Source organism: the organism of the source record quoted next, unplaced genomic scaffold (genome assembly GCF_019419815.1).
Source record: "Pyrus x bretschneideri cultivar Hongxiangsu unplaced genomic scaffold, Pyrus_bretschneideri_v1 Contig52, whole genome shotgun sequence".
Taxonomy (NCBI): Eukaryota; Viridiplantae; Streptophyta; class Magnoliopsida; order Rosales; family Rosaceae; genus Pyrus; species Pyrus x bretschneideri.
In genome coordinates, this window is record NW_025999790.1 from 2200288 (window position 1) to 2224732 (window position 24445).

The following is a 24445-nucleotide window of genomic DNA, read 5'->3' on the forward strand; positions in this document are numbered from 1 at the left end:
GAGGGATACGAACTTGTGTGCAAGGGCGAGCACACTACCTTGGCTAGACGTTAGTTTCTCTTCAAACAACCATCAAGATAGAGTAGAGAAATCTCAGCAATTCAGAAGGACACCGCTTAAAAATCTAGAGTGTATAACGGATGAAATACAATCAGAAAAGATGTTTTTATTTGTAACAACGAAGCCCCATGGATGAAATTCAGATCAAGCGTAATGGCTGCTTACAAGAATTGGACTTCGAACGCTGTGAGTACCATCCGTCTACACCAGCGATGCAGATATGTGTGATCCATATGGTATACCTCTTCTGGAAACTGTCACGTTGAAGGTCTTTTCCTCATTCAAGGACTTGAAGGAAAGAACTTGAGGCACCACCTTGATGTTAACTCCCGGCTTTGAGATGATCTTTGCCTTGTATGTGGAGTTCACAAGGCCAACATTTGTAACTGCTTTTTGAAACGAAATCCAAAACGAAGAAGTCCCCGCTACAACGTTACCAGCCATTGAAGGGTAGTTGAGATCCTTGGCCAATTTGTTGCCAGTTGCAGAGCAAGGGTGTTCATCTCCTGATATAAGTCGGACACTGTCCTCATGCAAGATCGAGCAGAGCAACTTAATGTAATCATCCTTAGAAGTTTCGTACACAAGCCCCGGATTTAAAGCTTTTAGACGATTGATATACCCAGAACCATATGAAAATACACCAGGTGAGGTGGAATTGTTGGTGCCATTCACAGGTCCAGCCGTAGTCATGATAGATGATTTGATGGCTGCTGGAGACCAGTTGGGGTGGAATGTCTTGATATACGCAGCGACACCAGCAGCTTGCGGGCAAGACATGGAGGTTCCTGATAGTATACTGTATTTTACATGCCTATGGTCTTCCGACCTATCTGTCAGAGAAGCAAGCGTGCGGGCAAGACATGGAGGTTCCAGATAGTATACTGTATTTTACATGCCTATGGTCTTCAGAGCTATCTGTCAGAGAAGCAACAGGTGAAAATGCAGCCAAAATATCAACCCCCGGGCAGTTATGTCCGGCTTGATAATATCACGTAAAATATTATTGAGCCCTCGTGAAGAGAAGGAAGCAACAGTAGGTGCAGCGAGATCGTTTATGACTTCACTTTTTAGTATCTTCGCTTGAGGTTTGTTTGTGGAGTTGAGGTAGGATTGCACCACTTCATAATCTTTTCTGCTAATAGTTGCTGCAGGTAGCGGGACAATGAAAGCAGCATCGGGTTCGGGTTCACTGGCTTCATGAGCCACAATATTAGCAACAGAACGAAGACGTACATAACAAAATCTTTCCCTAACAAAATTAGGGTTCAGGCAGCCTACGTTACAATCCCAGCATTGACTTGAAACATTTTTTCCTTCTATCAAAGGAAAACTTGCTCCATTTAATTTGAAAGCATTCACTGAACTTCCGACAAGCGTCCTTCCATTTCCAAGAACAACCTTGTCAATTATCCGACGATCAGTGCTACTTGCTGCAACTGTAAGAATCCATGGTGCTACACTTGCTATAGAAGTCTCTACAGCACCGTTATTGCCTGCAGAGTTTGAGGTAAGTATCCCTTTCTCCATTGCATGAAAAGCACCGATTGCAACAGGATCGTTCTCAAAAGGCACTCCATAGTCGCCTCCAATTGAAATTGTGATTATGTCAACTCCGTCGCCAATGGCGTCATCAAAAGCAGCCAAGATCCCATCTGAAGTGCACCCTTGAGAACCGCAAACTTTATATGCAGCAATTCTCGCAGAGGGAACTCCTCCTCTTGCAGTCCCTTGCCCTAGTCCATAAAAGCTCACACCCTTTACGGGGTTACCTGCTGCGGTTGAAGCAGTATGAGTCCCATGACCAATCTCATCTCTAGCCGTAGAATCAATATAAGACCGAGCTCGAGTGAGCTTGTTGTTGCAAGTGAAATTATTGCCACCTTTGCAAACACCTTTCCACTTCTTGGAAGCTGGACCAAACCTTCGTCTTTAAAGCTCTCCGATTCAGGCCAGATTCCACCGTCTATCACACCAATAACAACATCACTTTGGACAGTAGGGTTTCGTTTGATCGTCTCATTGAGTCCGATGAAGTCCCAAGATCTTGTTGCTTGAAGGTGGTAAATTGTGCGCGGAAACACAGAGACAACTCCCTTCATGTTAGCAAGCCTTTCTCTTTCTCCGTCAGTGAACTTGGCAGCGAATCCGTTGAAGCTTCTTTTGTAGCTTCTTACCAAGAGATTCGAAGCACAAGCGTTCTGGTTCTCTGGGAGGCTTTTACGGAAATTGAATCACACTCATTTGGTGCTAATTCCTAAAGTACCTAGTCCGAGGAAGATGACCCAGTTAAGACCGATATCGTTATGTAATGTGGTTTACAAACTGATTGCCAAACTGCTGACGAACCGGATGAAGATCGCTATGCCGCAGCTCATTAGTCAAAACCAATCGGCATTTGTGGCTGGGAGACAGATCAGGATAATATTTTGGTGGTGCATGAGGTGTTGCATTCTCTTAATCACCCACATGAAGATGAGGAGGTCTCGTTGGCAATGAAGTTAGACATGACAAAGGCTTATGATCGTGTAGAATGGAGTTTTTTATTGTCAATGATGAATGCTATAGGGTTTCCACCGGAGTTTTGTCAGCGTGTTGCATAGTGTATTACTACGATGTCCAATAGCGTTTTAATTAATGGAGTGTCCACTGGGTTTATTCAACCTCAGAGAGGGTTGCGGCAAGGGGACCCCATGTCACATCCCGGTCCGGGGTCCACCACATCCCGAGCCCGTTCCACCATCGTAGCACAATATTGTCCGTTTTGGGCCCCGACCACGCCCTCATGGTTTTGTTTCTGGGAACTCACATGAGAACTTCCCAGTGAGTCAGTCATCCTGGGATTGTTCTCGTTCGAAATCGCTTAACTTAGAAGTTTCAATGGAACCCGAAGCCAGTGAGTTCCTAAAAGACTTCGTGCTATAGGGAGGGAAGTATGTACATATAAGACACATCACCCCCTCTCTGTTGGTCGATGTGGGATGTTACAATCCACCCCCTTAGGGGCCCGACATCCTCGTCAGCATACTCGCACCACACAGCAGAATGACTCTGATACCATTCTATCACATCTCAGTCTCGACTCCGCAGTAGCACGATATTGTCCACTTTGGACCCTGGCCATACCCTTACGGTTTTGTTTTTGGGAACTCACACGAGAACTTCCCAATGAGTCACCCATCCTGGGATTGCTCTCGTCCGAACTCGCTTAACTTCAGAGTTCCGATGGAACCTGAAGCTAGTGAGTTCCCAAAAGGCATCGTGCTATAGGAAGGGAAGTATGTACATATAAGGCACATGACCTCCTCTCTGTTGGTCGATGTGGAATGTTACACAACAGGATGGCCATGTGTTGGCCAACACTCAAGGGTGACGAAGCCCATTTAATTATGCAAATGTCGAGAACATGTAAAACATGCATATAAAATTTGCGCCGAAACCACGCAACATAAAAAAAAAAAATAATAATAATAATCCATTTAATTATGCATATGTCGAGAACATGTAAAACATGCATATAAAATTTGCGCCGAAACCACGCAACATAAAAAAAAAAAAAAAAAAAAATAATAATAATAACAATAACAACAACAACAACAACAACATCACCCCCTCTTTGTTGGTCAATGTGGAATGTTAGCACAGGTGATAATTTTCCTCCGTAGCTGCCGCAAACACTGCGCCCCAAAATAAAAAGAACTTTTCTCTTGATTAATAACATGTCCGGATGCTTCTGCATAACACTGTAACACTGCCATCACCTTCTGAACCTCATCCTCCTAAGCCTTACAAAAAATAACCGCATCGTCTGCAAAAAAATAAATGCGATATAGGCATTGCACTAGGTGCTACTCGCACCACATGTAAGGATCCCTGTTCCTCCCGTCTACGTAATAAAGCCCAAAACCCCTCAGCACAAATTAAAAATAGAAACGGGGACAAGGGGACATCCCCCAGGGGAGTGATCCTTATATGTATATTCTCATCCCTACCTAGCACGAGGCCTTTTGGGAACTCACTGGCTTCAGAGTTCATTGGAACTCCGAAGTTAAGTGAGTAGTGCGCGAGAGCAATCCCATGATGGGTGACCCACTGGGAAGTTCTTGTGTGAGTTCCCAGAAACAAAACCGTGAGGGCGTGATCGGGGCCCAAAGTGGATAATATCGTGCTACGGTGGTGGAGCGGGCCTAGGATGTGACAATTTGGTATCAGAGCCTAACCTTGGTGGTGGTGTGCTGACGAAGACATCGGGCCCCTAAGGGGGGTGGATTGTAAGATCCCACATCACCTAGGGGAGTGATCCTTATATGTATATTCTCATTCCTACCTAGCACGAGATCTTTTGGGAACTCACACAAGAACTTCCCAATGGGTCACCCATCATGGGATTACTCTCGCGTGCTACTCGCTTAACTTCGGAGTTCCGATGAACTCTGAAGCCAATCCCATGATGAGTGACCTACTGGGAAGTTCTCATGTGAGTTCCCAGAAACAAAACTGTGAGGGCATGCTCGACTCTACCATAGCACGATATTGTCCGCTTTGGGCCCCGACCACACCCTCATGGTTTTGTTTATGGGAACTCACACGAGAACTTCCCAGTGGGTCACCCATCCTAGGATTGCTCTTGTACGAACTAGCTTAATTTCAGACTTCCGATGAAACCCGAAGCCAGTGAGCTCCCAAAAAGCCTCGTGCTAGGTAGAGATGGGAATATAAGGCTTATAGGATCCACTCCCCTGGGCGATGTGGGATGTTACAATCCACCCCCCTTAGGGGCTCAACGTTCTCGTGGGCACGCTCGGCTAGGGATTGGCTCTGATACCAAATTGTCACATCCCGGGCTCGACTCCACCGTAGCACGATATTGTTCGCTTTGGGCCCCGACCACACCCTCACGGTTTTGTTTCTGGAAACTCACACGAGAACTTCCTAGTGGGTCACCCATCCTGGGATTGCTCTCGCACGAACTCGCTTAACTTCGGAGTTCCGATGGAACCCGAAGCCAGTGAGCTCCCAAAAGGCCTCGTGATAGGTAGAGATGAGAATATACATATAAGGCTTACAGGATCCACTCCCCTGGACGATATGAGATGTTACATAATGGGCCCCCAAAAAATTGTAGGTGTTCGAAATCTTGGGAATGTCCTAAATTAATTTTAGGAAACATGTGGTGGAGTAGAATGACTCTAACTTTGGCTTATAATAAATGTTGTAAAAGTTCTCAAAATTGATTAGAAAATTGGGGGTTAAACTCATAGTTTTTGTGAAAAAATTGAAATTTTTAGCTTTATGAAATATTTTATGTCGGAGTTAAGGAAATATTACAAGACCTTTTGGATGTGATCCTACCATTTATTAGGTCCTAAAACTATTTTTTATTGATTTTTAAAGTTGAAAATAGAAAAATATCTTTAAATTTATGGTTTAAATCGTTGATTTCAAATGTTAAACTATGAATTATAATAGATTTTGCACGGAAAATATATTTGAAGAACATCAATATAATAATTTGTTGTTATTGTAAGAGAAATAAAAGAAATAAGGAAGGAAAAAAATTGAAAAGATGGGATCGGTATGAAACTAGCGACTGAATGGGAATAGTCGCTAGTTTTTTAGTTACTCTCTTCAAGGATAATCGTTAAAAAAGTACCGATTGTACTCTTTTCTATTTTTTTAAAAAACATTTCTCCTTTTTTTTTTTTTTTTTTTTTTTTCTTTCCCCATTAGTTCTTTTTTTTTTCCAACTTTACTTTATTTAGATTCAAAATACCCAAAGATTTAGATTTATATCCTTGTTTCGAATTTTTTGATAGATTATAAGAAAACTTTCACCGAATATATATTTTGTATGAAGATGATAGTTTGGAGTTACAGTATGAGAAAAACAAAAATTTAACAAAAATAAAAAATAAAACATAAAATAAATAAAATTAAGGGTTTAGGTGCAGGGAGACGCATCCCAAACCCATGCCTTAATGGTCTTTTTGACTAACTCTGTTAGAATTTTCGTCTAAAATAAAAGGTTTAAAGGGACAAAAAATGCGTTCAGAAATTTTGATGCCCAGTGAAAGATAATGTAACAAAGATTGTGATCTCAACTCAATGAAATTAGCGAATCTACTATTCAATTCCATTTTAATTGGACCCCAAATCTTCACCTATTGATTTTCAAGATCCTTTCAAAATAAAATCTTGGTGTCCAGTGATGAGAGAATTATGCTTGATTGTACACCGGAAATAAGTAAACAAGAACAAATGCACTTATGCTACCATGTGTGGATGTTTCAGAACGTCCAATAACAGTAGAAGAACACTTGTTAGAATTTTTAAAAGTAGCTAAACAAGGAGCTCCACAAATGAGAAATTATATATTACAAACAGATTTTCAAGACATGGTGCTCAAAACTCTGGCCATATATATTTCAACAACTTAAACAGAATGAAGAATGGAAAGATATACAATCACTAAATACGTTTTATTTGCAGCAATGAAGGCCCATTGATGAATTCATGATCAAGCCGAGAAGCTGGTTACAAGAATTGGACTTCGAACGCTGTGAGTGCCATCCGTCCACACCAATGACGCGGATACATACGAACCATATGGCATACCTCTTCCAGAAACTGTCACATTAAAGGTCTTTTTCTCATTCAAAGACTTGAAGGAAAGAACTTGAGGCGCCACCTTGATGTTAACTCCCAGCTTTGAGATGATCTTTGCCTTGTATGTGGAGTTTGCAACGCCAACATTTTTTACTGTTCTTGGAAACTTAATCGAAAATGAAGTTCCCGGAGAAACATTACCTGCCAGCGAAGGGTAGTTGAGATCCTTGGCCGACTTATTGCCAGTACTTGCAGAGCAAGGGCCTTTGTCTCCAGAAATAAGTCGAACTTTGGACTCATCCAAGATAGAGCATAGCAACTTAATGTAATCATTCTTAGAAGTTTCGTACACAAGCCCCGGATTTACAGCCTTTATAGGATTGATATGCCCAGATCCATACGAAAATTCGCCCGGTGAGGTGGAATTGTTGGTGCCATTCACAGGCCCAGCTGTAGTAAGAATAGATGATTTGATAGCAGATGGAGACCAGTTGGGGTGGAATGTCTTGATATACGCAGCGACACCAGCAGCATGCGGGCAAGACATGGAGGTTCCAGATAAGATACTGTATTTTACATGCCTCTGGTCTTCAGAGCTCTCTGTGAGAGGAGCAACAGGTGAATATGCAGCCAAAATATCAACCCCCGGGGCAGTTATGTCCGGCTTGATAATTTCAGGTAAAATAGAATTAGGCCCGCGTGAAGAGAAGGAAGCGATAGTAGGTGCAGCAAGATCTTTTATGACTTCACTTTTTAGTATCTTTGCTCGAGGGTTGGCTGTGGAGCTGAGATATGACTCGACGGCGCCAAAATCTATACTGCCAAAACTTGCTGCAGGTAGTGGGACAATGAAAGAAACATCGGGTTTGGTAGTGCTAGTTAGCGCACCTATTGCGCCGACTCGATGAGCTTCAATACTGCCCCTAGGATCAGAACATACCACAATCTTTCCCTTAGCTAAATTAGGGTCCATGCAACCTAATTCACAATCCAAGCATTGACCTGCATCTTTGCCTTCTATCAACGGAAAACTTGTTCCATTTAATTTGAAAGCATTCACTGAACTACCGACAAGCGTCCTGTTTCCAAGAATAACCTTGTCAATAATGCGACGATCTGTGCTACTTGCTGCAACTGCAAGAATCCATGGTGCTACACTTGATACAGAACCTCCGTCAGGGCCACTATTTCCTGCGGATTGCAAGGTTAGTATCCCTTTCTCAATTGCATGAAGAGCACCGATTGCTATAGGATCCTGATCCAAAGGGGCTGCAGTTTCGGCTCCAATTGAAATTGTAATGATGTCAACTCCATCATGAATAGCGTCATCAAAAGCACCCAAGAGCCCTTCTGAAGAGCAACCTTTAGAATTGCAAACTTTATATGCAGCAATCCTCGCAGAGGGAACGCCTCCTCTTGCAGTTCCCTCCCCCAGTCCATAAAAGCTCACACCCTTTACCGGATTTCCTGCTGCAGGTCGAGGCAGTATGAGTTCCATGACCATTCTCATCTCTAGCTGAGGAATCAGTGTAAAACCGAGCTCCAATGATCTTGTTGTTGCAAGTGAAATTTTTGCCTCCTTTGCAAACTCCTTTCCACTTCTTTGGAGCTGGACCAAAACCTTCATCGCTAAAACTTTTAGATTCAGGCCATATCCCAGCATCGATGACACCAATAATAACATTGCTCTCGACAGTAGGATTTCGTTTGTGCTTCTCATTGAAGCCCAAGAATTCCCAGGATCTTGTTGTTTGGAGTTTGTAAGTTTTGCTCGGAAACACAGAGACAACTTCCTTCATCTTAGCAAGCTTTTCTCCTTCTCGGTCAGTGAGCTTTGCAGCGAATCCGTTGAAGCTTTTTTTGTAGCTTCTGACCAAGAGATTCGAAGCAGAGCTGCTTTCGGTAACTCCTTCGAGAATACCAATGTGGTGAGACAATGGCGAGAACAGCTCATCCTTAGGAAGTGATCCCAAGTAGATAATATACGTCTTTCTTTCTTCCTGATCAGCGGCTTCAGACGGTAAACTCAAAGTGAGCAACAGAATAATGGAGAAAGCATAAGAAAACAGGAGAGCTCCGTGCTTTGCCATTGTTTCTGTTTTGATGATGATAATTGTAACCAGTGACGAGTACTTTATAGTTGGATGAAGGACCACAAAAATCTTGTGTGCATTAACATCCAGATTTTGCTTCCTTCAACGTTGGATATTTTGGAATCAATTTTATTCCTCGACCACAATTTCCATGGACATGAAAATTAATTTATTTCCATACAGGATGAGCCAAATCCAAAGGTCTAATGCAATTCATAGTGTAATAAATTTTGGTTTGGCAACTGTACCATCACCAAGAAGGTCAGATTACAACTATTGTTTGAAATCTTTCCTTTTATTCTTGTCTTCCAAAAGCCATAAATCCATGAATAAATTTTCCATTTCAATTCCATTTTAATTAGACTCACATATGATCATAACCTAGTCTGCCAAATCGTATCCTATCGTATTGATTGTCACGATCCTTTGTATTTGTTATGCAAATATTTCCTTATATTCGAATCTGCATCATTCCCGCAAACATGGTCATATTGGTTAAAATAGATGTACTCTCCCTATATATGCATGCATAAAAGTTCGAATTTCTCACTTATTATTTAAATAGTTAAAATACAATTTCATCATTTATAAAAACATATAATACATCATTCCCCACTTCTGTGCATACAATTATTTTTTCACTAGCAACATTAAAAACCGAAATTTAATCAAAAGACGCATACCCTAGACCTACAAAACTTAAACCGCGGCCCCTATATCGACGTCATTGCATATGATCCTTTAGTTTTGTAAATTAACAAATGCTTTTCTTTGCACAATTTTTTTGCAGCGGATAATCACATATTTAACACAAGATTTGATGGATGAATCTGATATGACATTTAGTTTGATTTTTAATTATTTACGCAAGAATTTTTATTACAAATGATCATTGATATTTATGCAAGCGAGCACGATATTTTATTATTATTCATATTATCAGATAGAGCTCACACATTGTGTGTGGATAATTATAAGAAAATAAAACAATAAAGAAAACTTACATAAAAATTGGTTTAAAATTGATGGAAGGAGAAAAAGTATGGAAACCGAAAAGGTGCCGGCCAAAGGCCTCCGACCATCAAGTTAGTAGGCAACATTTGAGAGTCAAGCAATAAGTAAGAGAATAAGGTATATGCGATAATTATGTTATTAGAGATGAACCCTAAAAGTATGTATTTATAATAGTCGAGATAGAGTCTTTTTAAGATATAGAATCCATGTCAAATCGGGAGAATCCCAGTGGATATTCAATAGTAGATATTACATCCTCTTAAAAAATGTGGTTACATGCGCTGCACTCTAAATCCCTAGATTGTGGGAAATTTTAAGAAGTGTGAATACATGCGGCACGCGCTGTTCTTGTTCTTATCAAGATTCCTGGTGATCGAAATTCAAATGACGAGGCTCCATTCAATGTGGTCATGCAGTGTCCAAGGCCTTGGTGTCTCGTAGGAGTGGTCCCATTGGAAATTTCTAGACCATTCATCCATTTTTTTATGTTTGCGAAGTTTGCTTGGTTTTTTTTACCGAGAACACGTGTGGGTCTTCTATAGTTTATCAACTGAAGTGTTGATTTTTAACAAAGTCTCCTAAATATGACCCATAGTGGGAGGGAGTCCAGTTGCAGGAGCTTCATCATTTCCTGGGATGGTTGTAGCATCAGGGTTTGGTTACCCCTACCAAGAGCAATGAAGATGTCATGAAGCGGTTTTCTCGGCAGGGTGAGGGATGCGTCGGTGAGTGGATTGTTTCCCATTACTGTGTTAACATTAGCATTAACTGAACTTTCTTCACCAGTCATGGTTGTGGTAGTAGAGTGATTTGGTCAGGAAGATCTTGAGTTCAACTCTCAATGAAAGCACCAATTGTTGGAACCAAATTCGCTAAACACCGTGTGTGAGGAAATGCACAAAGTCGTTTAGCCTGTAAAATAACAAAAAACCATAAACAGCCAAGGATTGGAGGTGCTGGCTAAAGGCTCTCAGACAGTTAAGTTAGTAAGAAATATTATGAGACTTAAGCAATAGGTAAGAGATCAATAATTGCACTACTATAGATGAACACTAGAAGTGACACGCCCTAACCCCGATATCCCCACATGATACGCCCCAATCTCGATGTCCCACGGACATCGGGATGGTCACGTACCCGAAGGTGACGCAAGCCATTTATGAATGCAAATGCTGAGAACATGTGAAACATGCATATAAATTTCGGTGGAAATACTAATATAATAAAATAATATTCAACTGCCAACAATGAAAAGATCAGAGCATATTCTAATTCAGAATACAAGTGGAAGGTACTATTACAATGATGTCAAAGCAGAAGAGATGGCACGATGTCATTAGTAAAGGAATGCCTTGTAGCTCAGGTCGTAATCCTCCTTTTTATGTCATGAGGGGACGCAAAACAAACATGAGTGGTCCAAGTTGATATATATATATATATATATATATATATATATAATACTGAAACAGTTAATCAACATACTAACCCCCAAAGTTTTATGAAAACATATAGCATAATAAGTAATAGGTTTTCCAAAAACCCTAGCATGCCATAAAACCTTTCATGAAACATATCCCGTATATAGTGTGCAAACTAGTGGTATTACTATCAATATTTCTCGGCCCGAAACCAATACATATATCTCTCGGCCCAAAGCCATCAACATATATCTCCCTTGCCTGTAGGCCGAACAGTGACCACTAGATACACACAAAATCATTTAACATAGTCTTTCCAAACATAGGTACATATATCTCAAAACATCTTCATAGCATATAGTCATCCATCATATATACTACAAAGAAGTGTGTAAAAGCATGTTCATAAATAGTATATAGTCATCCATCATGTATACTACAAAGAACATCAATTCGATAAAATATGACATATCAAAATATTCTCAGTAAGCATAATATCTCGTAAAACATTTGATAAAACGTAATCATTAAATTATGCTTTTCATGTATGCATTTCTACCATTAAAACATGCATTTTAGAAGGGGTCCACTCAAAGATACTCTGTCGTTGAAGAGCCGTACAAAAAAAGAATGACGGAATCGCTGCTAATAATTGCACCTAGGCACATATAGGGTACAATTAACAAAACTATACTCAAACGATTGAATTTCGAAAAACAGACGTCATAAACTGGTTCAAGATGTCGAAAAACATAAAAAGGGACCTCGGGTATGGTCATGTGTCGCCCCACAGCACTGCTATGGGTGGTCGAAAAATTTGATGGCGTCGCCTTGGACAATGGCCTGTGAGCTTCACACGTCGGCATCGATGACCCTTCACGCATAGGTCTACGCGCTTGGGGTTCCTAGGTTCTTTGGGTTGGGCCGGATTGGGCTTAGGCTTAGGTTCGGTGGGCCTGGGCTTCACAACTGGGCTAGGTTCTAAGGCCCAAAGGCCTAGGGTCCAAGGGTTTTGGGTCAAAAGGCCTTGGCTTGAAAGCCCTGCCCAAGTGTTTTTGGGTTTTAAAAGAAAATAAATAAAATAATTAAAACTAAATGGGTTTGGGTTTGGGGTTAACGGGCCTAAGGCCCGAGTCCTATATGGCCTAAAGGCCTAAACTAGCAAGGCTTTTGGTTTAGGTTACGAAAGCGTTTGGGCTCGGGGTTTCACAAGCCTTGGGCTTGGAAGCCCAGCCCAAAGGTTCTAGGCCCGAAGGCTTGGGTTGGTTTTTCGCTGGGGAAAGAGGCTGGAGCCTTCCATGCTTCGGTCGACGCCAAAACTCCACCTTACCCTACGATTTAACTATGAAATTGAAGGTGGAGGTGAGAGGAAGGGTTTCTTACTTTTGGATCGTTGAGGAATGGCTGGAGATGGCCAGAATCTTACTCAAAAGTCTAGGGATTTGCCGAGGTTCTTTGTGCTCTACAAAAGTGAAGAGGAAGAGAGAAAGAGAGAGAGTTAGCACGGTAATGGTGGTGGTGCTGTCGTCGTCGATGGATCTCCTTGGGTGTGGGGGTGTCGTCGCCTGGAGAGAGAGGGAGGGTGAGTTGAGAGAGATCCGTGAGAGTGAAAAAGAGTGAAAGTGAAAGAGAGAGAGAGAGAGAGAGAGAGAGAGAAGAGTGAGTTGAGAGAGACTCGGGAAAGAGAGATAAGGGTGAGTTAGTGGGCTGCCATATGGTAGTCAAGGAGAGGGAGATAATCTAGAAAGAGGATCCAGATTGGGTAAGAAGTGAGGGACTAAATTGTAAATTCAATAAACCTTTAGGGAAATTGTGAAAATTTAGGGTGGGGTTTAACAATCTACCTCCTTAAAAGAAATTTCGTCCCCGAAATTACAACCTTAACTAAACAAATATGGGTACTGGTTCCTTATCAAATCCTCCGTTTCCCATGTTGCTTCTTCGATGGCATGGTTTCTCCACAACACTTTTACTAATGGGATGACTTTGTTTCTCAGAGTTTCTCTTGTCGGTCGACGATCACCACATGCTTCTTGACATAGCTTGCATCCTAATTTACTTCCAGCAGTTTTGGCTAAATAACATGAGAGGGATTTGGCACATACTTTTGAAGCATAGAAACATGAAAAACATTGTGAATCTGCGCCAACTCTGGTTGTAGCTCCAACTTATAAGCAACTACACCAATCCTCTTTGTAATCTGGTAGGGACCAACATATTGAGGGCTCAATTTCCCTCGCTTACCAAATCGAACCACACCTTTCCAGGGAACTTCAAGAAGACAAAGTCACCGATCTTATACTTACAATCCCTGGAATGTCGGTCCGCAATACTCTTCTGTCAGTCTTGTGCTGCCTTCAGATTTCTCTTAATCAGTTGGATGTTAGCATTAGTGGTATCAACAATTTTTGGCCCCACTAACACCCATTCACCAACCTCTATCCAACACAACGGTGTCCGACTCGTATTCCCATATAGTGCCTCAAAAGGTACCATGCCGATACTGGAGTGATAGCTGTTGTTGGAGGCAAACTCAACCAACGACAGATAACTATCCTAGCTACCCTTCCAGTGGAGAATAGACACTCTCAACATGTCCTCCAAGGTTTGAATTGTCCCCTCGAACTGAGCACCTGACCACAAATCCCTATACCCGTAGTTTAAATTAGTTAAAATAGAATATTTCTTATGTTCAAAATTATGTCTTTCCCACAAGCTTAAGCATAGACATATTGGCTGGAGTGGATGTGCTCCCTTTATGCACCACTTGAGCACAAATCGCTCTACCTGTAGTTTAAATTAGTTAAAGTAAAATATTACCCTTTCCTACAAAAAGTTAAAAAAATACATCATTCCTCGCTTCCATGCATCCAATTGATTTTTTCATTGTCATCCCTAAATACTGAAACTTAAGCAAAAGATGTTTAAACCTAAACATAAAAAACTCAAACTGCCCACATCTAAAAATTCATCATTCACAGATCACGCTTGCCAAAAATTTGACAAATCCAAAATCACTTAGGCGCTAACCAATTGGCAACTTAATATGGCACTAACTACTCTTTTAGGCTTGTTAGATCTCTGTAAAAATTCATATAATTGAATAAACTTGAATGGTTGTACAGGAAATATGTGGAGATACTGATCATACTTTACCCAGTTTCATAAGTGCTACTGTTTGCTGAAGTTAAAAGCAGTGGAAGTGCAAACCCGATGAATTTTTAAATTCCTAACTAAAAATTAAGAACTACTCAAACTAATCTTGCTAAACTGTACTTGGTATGATTAAGGTCTCGTGAAATGTTGCATTAGCTCTACTCTTATCTAACTCTATTTGAGCTTTTGCATAAACTCTTTGTTAAATTCGGTTGTCCAAAGCTTTATCGTTAACATCTTGCTCAAACGCATGTGTGTGTGTGTGGTGAAGTAGAACAACCATGAGTTCCTTATGAAGCAAAAGAAATCAAGCAGAAGGTGGTTCATTAGAAATCTCACCAATTTAGGGTGGAACTCATCATTTGATGCGAGAGCAAGATCCACCTTTCCAATGATATTCATTTTATTTGCACCAAAAGGAAATATTACCAATTAGGATGTGTGGAAATGGAAAAATGTGATGATATATAGCTGGCATGATCTATTCAGCAACTATAATTGCCAAATTCAGATTTCGTAGACAACCTTAAAGAAGTTGGGGCATGTTTGGTGGGCTGGCTTGGATCCCCTGGCCAAGTTGCACCATAAACGGAAGTAAGATCAAGATTTGGAATGTGCTCTTGAGTTCATTATGTTTGTTGTAGAGGAGAGACCATGATACATGAGCTTAGATTCCCTTGAATTACACATAATGTCTTTCATTTCTAAGTTGTATAGCAAAGTAAAAATCCAAGGTCCATTTCAATCAATGAGTTAATAAAATTCTGAAATTTGGATATGAATTGTTACAATAAACTCGTTGGTTAACTGGACTTCAGAAACATAATTTCTAACAAAATAGACATACAATTTTCATATGTTGTTTCAAATTTAATTAAGCTCTCTCATTTTCTTATTGGTAAATTCCTCATTGTTTGGCTTTATTTTATGAACTTGACTGGTATGAAGAATGTCTTGCGTACAATCAGAAATTTTGCTTAAGGCAAAGATTGTGCTACACTACATTCCATGTACAGTAATTGGACTTGTAACCGGGTGATTTCCATAAGACCAGGTCAGCGATGTAGTCACAATTCCTGCCACGAAAGCCTGTTCAGCAATGGTCACAACGGAACTTTTCACCTCGTTTAAGGATTTGAAGTTAAGAACTTCAGGCACCGCTTTGATGTCAACATTTTCAGAATTTTTGGAGACACTCTCCCTCACGTGTAACCCCATTTAGTGGTTCACACGTGGAGATCCACATATCGGCAATTGAAACTCAGAGGTCGGTTCTATGTTAAGAGTCCAGTTAGAGGTCGGATCTATGTTAACAGCCTAGATTCGTTTCCAATGGAACTCAAAGGCTGACTTTCTGTTAAGAGTCTTGGCTTGTTTCCTTCTTGGTGACAAACTCATTGGCTAGCACAGGCCCAAGCCTTAGCTCTGATACCATGTTGGATTTTTGGATCGGTGGGTTCATGGGTCCCCACTATAAGTACACTGATTATGTTCCCAGCTTTACCACCTACCCAATCTGTCAGATGTGAGGTTTTACCACAAAAAACCTCGGTATTAGTTAGAATGGGGTAATCATATTTAAACCCATGGTTTTCTTTTTTACCCACCGATATGGGATTTTAACAAGCAACAGCGTGGGGGTAAGCCATAGAGGTTCCAGATAGTACACTGTACTTTACATGCCTCTCATCGTAAGGGCTTGCTGAAACAGAAGCATTTGGGGAATCTGCAGCCAAATAGCAATCCCTAGGGCAAAAATATCTGGCTTCAAAATTTCTGGTAAAATTATATTAGCACCGTGCAAAGAGAAGGAAGTGACATTAGGTGTAATAGGATCTCTTACAAGTTACGACTCACTTTCTAATATATTTGCTCACTTTCTAATGTCATTTCCTTCTCTTCACATGGTCTGTTAATACAATTTCAACTTTTTTGTTTTCATTAAGTTTAGTGAATTGGTTTAGTTGAGATAATTTATCACCATGGAATAAAAGAGATTACTTGTTTCAATTTTTGTTGAATTTTTTTTTTTTTTAATCTAAAGGTATAACCTTATGCATATTTTGAAGAAGAATTGGTACTCAAAAATTTTACAGGAAATTAATGTAGATTTTTTAGTTTTTCCAGTCAAATGAAAATCAATGAACCAAATATCGAGGGTTTAGAATTCAAGGACACTTTTGAATAGAGTAATATAAAATTGAGTTTAGAGTTCTAATAATTCTTGTTATTCTTCTCCTGTTGGGAGGTAATACATATACAACTCCAAACCTTGTGATGCAAGGAATATTAAAGGAATTACAACCAAAGTAGGAAACACACCTATATTCCTAACTCTCCTAGGATGTTGACTCACACCAACACTCTCCCTCAAGTTGGTGCATAGATATCTCCTAAGCCCAAGCCGTCGAGTGAGTCCTGAAATTTTCTAGCCGAAACTGCATGTGTCAAAACATCTGCTAGTTGTTCATCTGTCTTTATAGACGAAACATCAACCAGCTTAACCTCCAATTTTTCTTTTATAAAATGCTTATCCACCTTAACATGTTTAGTCATATCATGCTACACCGGATTATTAGCTATCTCTTGTGCTGCTTTATTATCACAATGCAACAGCATAGGTCCTTTAGGCTTAAAGCCTATTTTAGTAAGTAGTTACCGAAGCCACAAAAGCTCATAAATACTATGTGCCATTCCTCTGTACTTAGCCTTTGCTAAAGACCTTGCCACCACATTTTGCTTCTTGCTTCTCCAGGTCACAAGGATTACCAGCTACAAATGTAAAGTAGTCTATAGGACAAGAGCAGCTAGAGAAGGATAGTTGAGATCTTTCGCTGATCCCTTGTCAAAGCCTATAGGACAAGAGCTGTTATCTCCCGATACAAGTCTAACTTTGGCCTCATCCAAGGTTGAGCTGAGCAGAGCACCTTTATGTAATCAGCTTCAGATGTTTCGTACACAAGGCCCGGATTTATAGCTTTTACAGGATCGATATGTCCAGAACCATGAGCAAATTCACCTGGAGTCATAAGAGATGATTTGATGGCTGCTGCAGACCAATCAGGGTGGAATGCTCGTATATAGGCAGCTGCACCAGCAGCATGGGGGCAAGACATGGAGGTTCCAAATAATATGCTGTATTTTACTCGCCGCTTATCTCCAGGGGTATCTGTTACAAGAGCAACTGGCGAAAATGCAGCTAAAATATCCACTCCCGGGGCACTTAAATCTGGCTTGATAATTTTTCAGGTAAAATTAAATTTGGTCCCCGTGAGGAGCAGGAACCAACAATTGGTGCAGAAAGATCTTTTGCGCCTTCACTATCTAATATCTTGGCTCGAGCATTGTCTGTGGAGCTGACGTACAACCTGACCACTTCATAATCTTTGGATCTCAATCTGGTTGCAGGCAATGGGACAATAAACGCAACATCATTTCTCAGAACATTGCTTATAATTGAACCTTCTGCACCAGCTCGATGTGTCTCTTTATGTCCATTGAACTGATCACATAAAACAATCTTTCCCTTAACTAAATCACTGTCTAGGCATCCTTCTTCACACATCGTAGCAAGCGATTCCTCACATTTACTTGACGCATTTTTTCCGTATACCAAAGAATAACTTGTTCTGTTAGATGTGAAAGAGTTCACCGAACTCCCAATTAGTGTCCTTCCATTTCCAAGGACAACCTTGTCAATTATTTGGCGATCTGTGCTACTTGCTGCAACTGAAAGTATCCAAGGTGCTACACTTGATACAATACCCAGGGAAGGACCTTGGTTGCCTGCAGATTGTGCGACTAGTATCCCTTTCTGCATTGCATGAAAAGATCCAATTGCTAAGCGTCCCGGTCAAAATCAGAGGCGGCATTGCTTCCAACTGAAATTTTAATGATGTCAACTCCATCGGCAATAGTGTCATCAAAAGCAGCCAAGATCCCGTCCATAGCACACCCATCAGAACCGCAAACTTTATATGCAGCAATTCTCGCTGAGGGAATGCCTCCTCTTGCAGTGCCTTGCGCCATTCCATAAAAACTCACACCCTTTACAGGGTTCCCTGCTGCGGTTGAGGCAGTCTGAGTTCCATGACCAACCTCATCGCTAGCTGTGGACTCAATGTAAAATCGAGCTCCAATGATCTTGTTGTTGCATGTGAATTTTTTGCCTCCTTAGCAAACTCCTTTCCACTTCTTGGGAGCAGGACCAAAACCTTCATTTTTAAAGCTCTCCGTTTCAGGCCAGATTCCACTGTCGATCACACCAATAACAACATCACTTTCAACAGAAAATTTTCGTTTGATCTTCTCATTGGGCCCGATGAAATTCCAAGATCTTGTTGTTTGAAGCTTGTAAGTTGTGCTTGGAAACACAGAGACTACTCCCTTCGTGTTAGCAAGCCTTTTTCTTTCTTGGTCAGTGAGCTTGGCAGCGAATCCATTGAAGCTCCTTTTGTAGCTTCTTATCAAGAAATTTGTAGCAGAGCTGCTCTCTACAACGCTTTCAAGAATACCAATGTGGTGAGACAATGGTGAAAACACCTCATTGTTAGGAAGTGATCCCAGATATACAATATATGGCTTTCTATCTTCCTGATCAACGGCTTCACATGCCGAGTTCCTAGCAAGTAAGAGAATAATGAAGAAAGCATACGAATACAGGAGAGCTCCGTGATTTGCCATTGTTTTTGTTTTGATGATGAAATTCGTAAACGGTGACAACTACTTTATATTGAAATTAGATAGATAATACCTTCTCGTAAGACACTTCTGATACCAGTTTATTCAATGTATGTATTTACTATTTAGTCAATCAATGTATAAATGTATATATTGATTCAATCTATTACATGTATCCAATGTACCTAGTTATTCAATGCACACTACAATTGTATAATATGTATTACATGTATTTTTTATTTATTTATTCTGAATGCATCTTTGTAATTACTAATTACATACACACATCATTTAATTGCCCAAACCTTGTTTTCAAGTTCATGTAGCATGCATTTTGCGATATGTTCGAAGTTCATAGGACAAGACAAAGCTTCCAAATTATAACATCAATAATTTCTACCGTTGCAAGTTCTTTGAATTTGGTATGTTATTTTCAGGCTAATTAACTACACAGAAGTGTACAAAGGTACCAAATAAGGAGAAGAGAAAGCAGATATACTAGCTCTCATCATGACAATAATACTAGAGGGGATCCTATTTCAATATACTAGCTCTCATCATGACAATGGAGAAAGAATAAAAAACCAGGTGAGCTCCGTGCCTTGGCATTGTTTCGATGCTGAAACCACAGCTATTGACGAGTACCTTACAGCAAAATGAAGGACAGAAAATTTTCATCTGCATTAATTTGTATGCAGATTTTACTTCCTTCTACGTTCATATACTAATTTAGCCTTGATCCTGGCCCTAATCATTATTAAAAACGTTGCAAAAAGCCTAGATTTGACTTCTCTTGGTGGCATAAATCTAATCTCCATTAAAGCTGCAGATTTGGTAAGTTATTTCTGTCTGCTAAGTAAAATAAGTGTACAATTTTCTCCCCGTTGATAAAAAAATAAAAACAATAAAAATGAGCAAGGGGACGCAAGGCTTAAAACTATAGTATCTCATATCAACAATTTCGTTTTATTTAATTGACGCATAAAATCTTGTATTTCAAATGCCTTGTAGACAGCTCGAAACAGCTTGAACTTGCACCAAGTTCGACCTATATTCGTATTTCCGACTCGTGAAAGAAACAAACCAAGCAAGACAAGCTTGAACATTCATATTTCCGACTGGTCATGTTCGTGAGATACCAATATAGTCGCCCTATCGTAAGAAGTAAATTGGCTTTCTTTTCTAATACGTGCTATAAACTTCATCTTTGTCGACCTAGCCTCCCACTAAGTTACAAGCATAATAACGAATAAAAAATAAATAATTATGTGATCATTTCAAAAAACTATGGTTGTACTTTTTGCGAATTTTATAGTAAATAGCTCGAAACACCTTTATCTTGGTATCGAGCTTGAATGTTTTAAGCTCACTTGAGCTCGGGTCATACGAGGCTAATTTTATCTAATCTTGAATGAGGATATTTTAGGAAGTTCGGTTAGGTCTAGATAAGAAATGTTTATTTCATTTAAATAAGATGTTCATTGGCTCACTAAGCTTACACTAGTCATTCAAATGTATAGAATAAATCGAAGTTGTACGTACCAAATAACATATTTATAATGAACCATCCATTTATTGATATGTTTGGATAATAACACGATCTTCAATTAGATTGATTCTTATAAGAGTGATCTTCAAATGAAGACTAACAAATTGAACGATTCCGATCGTTGATTTATTCAATCACGATGCATTACTTGCAAATGGGGATATGTTCATCCCCATCATAGGGGATGCAAGTATTATTCATCTCAAAATACTCTTGTTCTTTTGTAAATTCTTCCAAGGAATTTACAAAAGAACAAAAGGGAAACCTAAAATACAAGAAAGGCATTTTCTTGGCTTTTGCAATTCTCATGGAAGCTTCTACAAATGATGCAACATTTTGTAATGTTTGTGTACAAAATCTCACAATAGAACACCCAAGATAAAACCAAGAATTGTTAATCATGTGCTCATCAAACGCCAGAAAGAAATGTTGTCCACATACATCTACCTTAAATCCATAAATCACCGTATGTGACTTATAGCTCAAGCAGTTACGAACATTCACATTTGTAATTGCATGTATAACCTGTATAGAAACCTAGGGTTCTAACTTCTACGGCATCAATTAGAATTATAAGTGTCAACATCAATATTTTCTAGAATTTGGCTGGGCTGTGAAAATAAGTTCGGGAAGAAAAGGGCACGGTGGAAGAGACTAGCCTAAATCGAGACCATGAGCACAGAAAAATTATCTTTTAACTCCGAAAACGTAGCGGTAAATTTTAGGATGCCGGCAAGGTCACCGTCCTTCGCTTTGGTTCCGCTGGAGGAGGGAGGGAGAGAGTAGGAGAAGGAAGGAGGGAAAGGAAAGGAATGAGAGGTAAAGGAGTTCGAGGATCCAAAAGTAGAGATGAGAAAGGGGTAAAGGTTATGTTCAATGTAAAAAGTCACAAGTTCGTCGGCAAGCAAAGTTTGGATGTCCAAAAGCTATATTCTAAATGCCAGCCGACCGAAGAACATAAGGTAAGATGAACTACTCCCATAATTTACAGTTGCACACAGGTCATGAACAAACCTAAAATATAAATGACAATTATGGAATCCAACGAACGAAAAGTAATCATACCTCGGCCAGAAATATATGCAGCAAGAAGCAAACGGGTAAAGAGATTACATAACTAAGACTCCAACAAGCACAATTTTGAAATCAGCATGTCCTAAACAACACAGCAAACACTGACGACAATTAACATGAACCCAACAGAGGAACAAGAACACAAGATCAAGCTCATGATTGAAAAAGGATAGAACGCAACCCTGTTACGAGAGCTCTTATTTAAAATGCAGAGGAAATGAAATGAAAAAAATGCACCAGATCATTCAATTCTCACAGAGATCAGTGAGAACAGATAAGAACCCTCTGTTTGGTATCTTAATATTATCCAGTCTTTCATTGACAGTCTAAGAACAATACTATAGTACTCGTATATCTGCGAGAGTACTGTATACATTTATACAATTTCAAACTCATTCTGTAGCACAACCGAAAATAAGTATGAATTCCTTGTAACTGCATTTCTCCTTTTCTATGGTCTTTCCAATTAGGCAATTACCTACCAATCAGAGACTGCCAAATTAGATATGGCAAATCACAACTTTTATTTCACACCACCCAATATTGATCCCCGCCAAGTACTAAGGAACAGAGGTTCAAATTCCATCAGACATATTCAGGTCAACATATTGATACAACCCTCAAAGATCAGCACATTAAACTACAGATAACACCAAATCATAGAAGTCCTATATATATATCAAGCAATACAAAGAAACACGTATGAACTAGATGAATGTTGTCGAATTCCAAGCAGCAACTTGACTGTAATCACTCACAAAGACCATTACACCAATTCCATACAAGTGAATAAAATGGGAATCCGAACACAAACGCCAAATCCTAATTCTATTTATGTCTAGATCATCATATCAGCAACACATCCACCAAGAAAAATACCCACATAAACATGTAAGCGAAACTCATGGAATGCAAAAGAAATTCAAGAGTGGATAATTAACACATAAATAAATCCAATCTCAATACATTTCATAGTTTTGCAACCCTTTGCAGTGATAGTGGAATACTAATTATTTACATTAGCATTAGGGAGGGCAGAAAGACCTCTCCCCACTGTATAATACAATCAGACGTACCCATACTAATTTGCATTTCGATAATAACCCTATTATTCAAAATGCAGTTCAACGAGTGAATGAACATCCATTCCCTAAAGATGCACAATCAGCCAACCGAAAAAAAAAAAAAAAAAACCACAAATCATTAAGCATTACCATCAACTATTCTCGAGTATTTATTTATGAACAGCGGAGCGTCTAGAGTATGCAGCAAACTGGCATTTGACAATTCAGCAACTGCAATCAGGACATCGAATCAAACCGTTTTCATTGCATTCGGAGCACCTCTTGAGCATTCCTTCATCTTCATCAAACACCTTCCTACTCCCACTGCAATTCACACAAGGCGCGAACCGCGCATCCCCGCAACCTTCGCACACATACCCGGGTTTCCGAGTGGGAATCCCTTGAAGTATTTTCGCCAATTCACCGGTTTCAAACAGCTGTTTGATCACCTCAGCACCTCCCACATACTTTCCCCTTATAAATACTTGTGGCAAACTCACACTCTTCTCACCCAGAACGCTCTGCAACTCTTTTCGATACGCCGAATCCATTGATATGTCTCTCTCATCAACCCAAACCCCAAACCCTCTGAATATCATCCTCACAGCATAACAATCCTCGTATGTCCTCCGAACTCCTCTCAAACTCGTGAAATACACCACTATCCGATCATCGGTGCCTGGCAACCGTATTGACAGGATCCGAAAATCGGGCGCCATGGATTTCGACAAGGCCATTGATTTCGACGGTCGTAGCTTGACCGTCAGGGATTTAGACTCGTCGGGGTTTCGTGACACGGGTTTCTCCGTCTCGAAAAAACTGCAGAGCTTTTTGACCTTCCCTTTGAAGGAGCTGCTGGCGGACCGCACCGTCTCGATGGAATTGTAGAATTTCTTGAAAGAATTGGCCTGGTAATCGATGGAGGCCTGGAAACGGGGCTTTTGGGGGGCATCCATGGGGGTTGGGTACATGCTAAGTGATCGATTGAAGAAGTAGGTGGGTTTGGGCTTACCCGCCAATTCGACCTTATTTTGGAGATCCGCCATCGACCCAGATGAAAACTCGCCGGGATTTGAATCCTTTGATATCTTTACGGGGGGTATTGCAACACTAGGGTTTGAATTCAATTCAAATTCGAATTCGATCGAGAAATGGGCAGAATTGACCGCACAAGTTAGGGCTAATTAGAAATGTCAAAGAAGGAATTGATTATTTTCTGCCAACCGAAGAATCAATGGGTCGATCTGAGGAAAAAAAATATGACCTTGCGGAGGAGGGCGATGGAGGAAAGAGGCGTGTGACGGTGGCGAATGGGAGAGATATAGGTAGGCAGGTAGGAAGAACTAGAAGACGAGGGAAACGGGCGTTTGTTCGGATGTGGGTAATTTGTTGTGTTGTCAAAAGCGACTGTTTCTTTCGTTTATCCTGTTGTGTTTGTTTGTGAGAGAGAAAATGGCTTTTGAAAGAGGGAGAGAGAGAGAAGGGGGGGGGGGGTGGTTGTCTTCAAAGGTAGGCATTTTTATTTTATTATTTTGGTCTTTTATTTATTTTATTTATTTTTTGGTTTTGATTATAACAATGCTAGGCATTTTGATTATGTCTGTTTGGTTAAAAAATATAAAGATTTTATATTTTATAAGATAGAGAGAGGTCCGAAATCATTTGGGTGTCTATGATTTGTTTTAGGGTTCACTTATATATATATATATATATATATATCATGTAAAATCT

At 40.0% G+C, this 24445-nt stretch overlaps 2 protein-coding genes and 2 pseudogenes across 2 annotated transcripts; all 4 read right to left on the reverse strand.

The window, feature by feature from the left end:
• Positions 1-221: 221 nt before the first annotated feature.
• Positions 222-3184, reverse strand: LOC103945637 (annotated as a pseudogene).
• A 3393-nt stretch (positions 3185-6577) lies between these two features.
• On the reverse strand, positions 6578-8756 carry LOC103945638 (subtilisin-like protease SBT4.13). Its single transcript, XM_018647028.2, is given in 2 exon segments — positions 6578-8140; positions 8142-8756. Coding segments are annotated over 2 exon segments (2178 nt in total).
• Positions 8757-15346: 6590 nt separating this feature from the next.
• On the reverse strand, positions 15347-19030 carry LOC103945639 (annotated as a pseudogene).
• A 3530-nt stretch (positions 19031-22560) lies between these two features.
• Positions 22561-24123, reverse strand: LOC103945591 (uncharacterized protein At5g39865-like). Its single transcript, XM_009356194.3, has one exon. The coding sequence runs from the start codon at positions 23758-23760 to the stop codon at positions 22939-22941; it is 822 nt and encodes a 273-aa protein (XP_009354469.2). The 5' UTR covers positions 23761-24123; the 3' UTR covers positions 22561-22938.
• Positions 24124-24445: the final 322 nt, after the last annotated feature.

Coding starts and splice junctions, on each gene's coding strand:
- LOC103945591 (XM_009356194.3), bottom strand. CDS start 23,760: ATGGCGGATCTCCAAAATAAGGTCGAATTGGCGGGTAAGCCCAAACCC.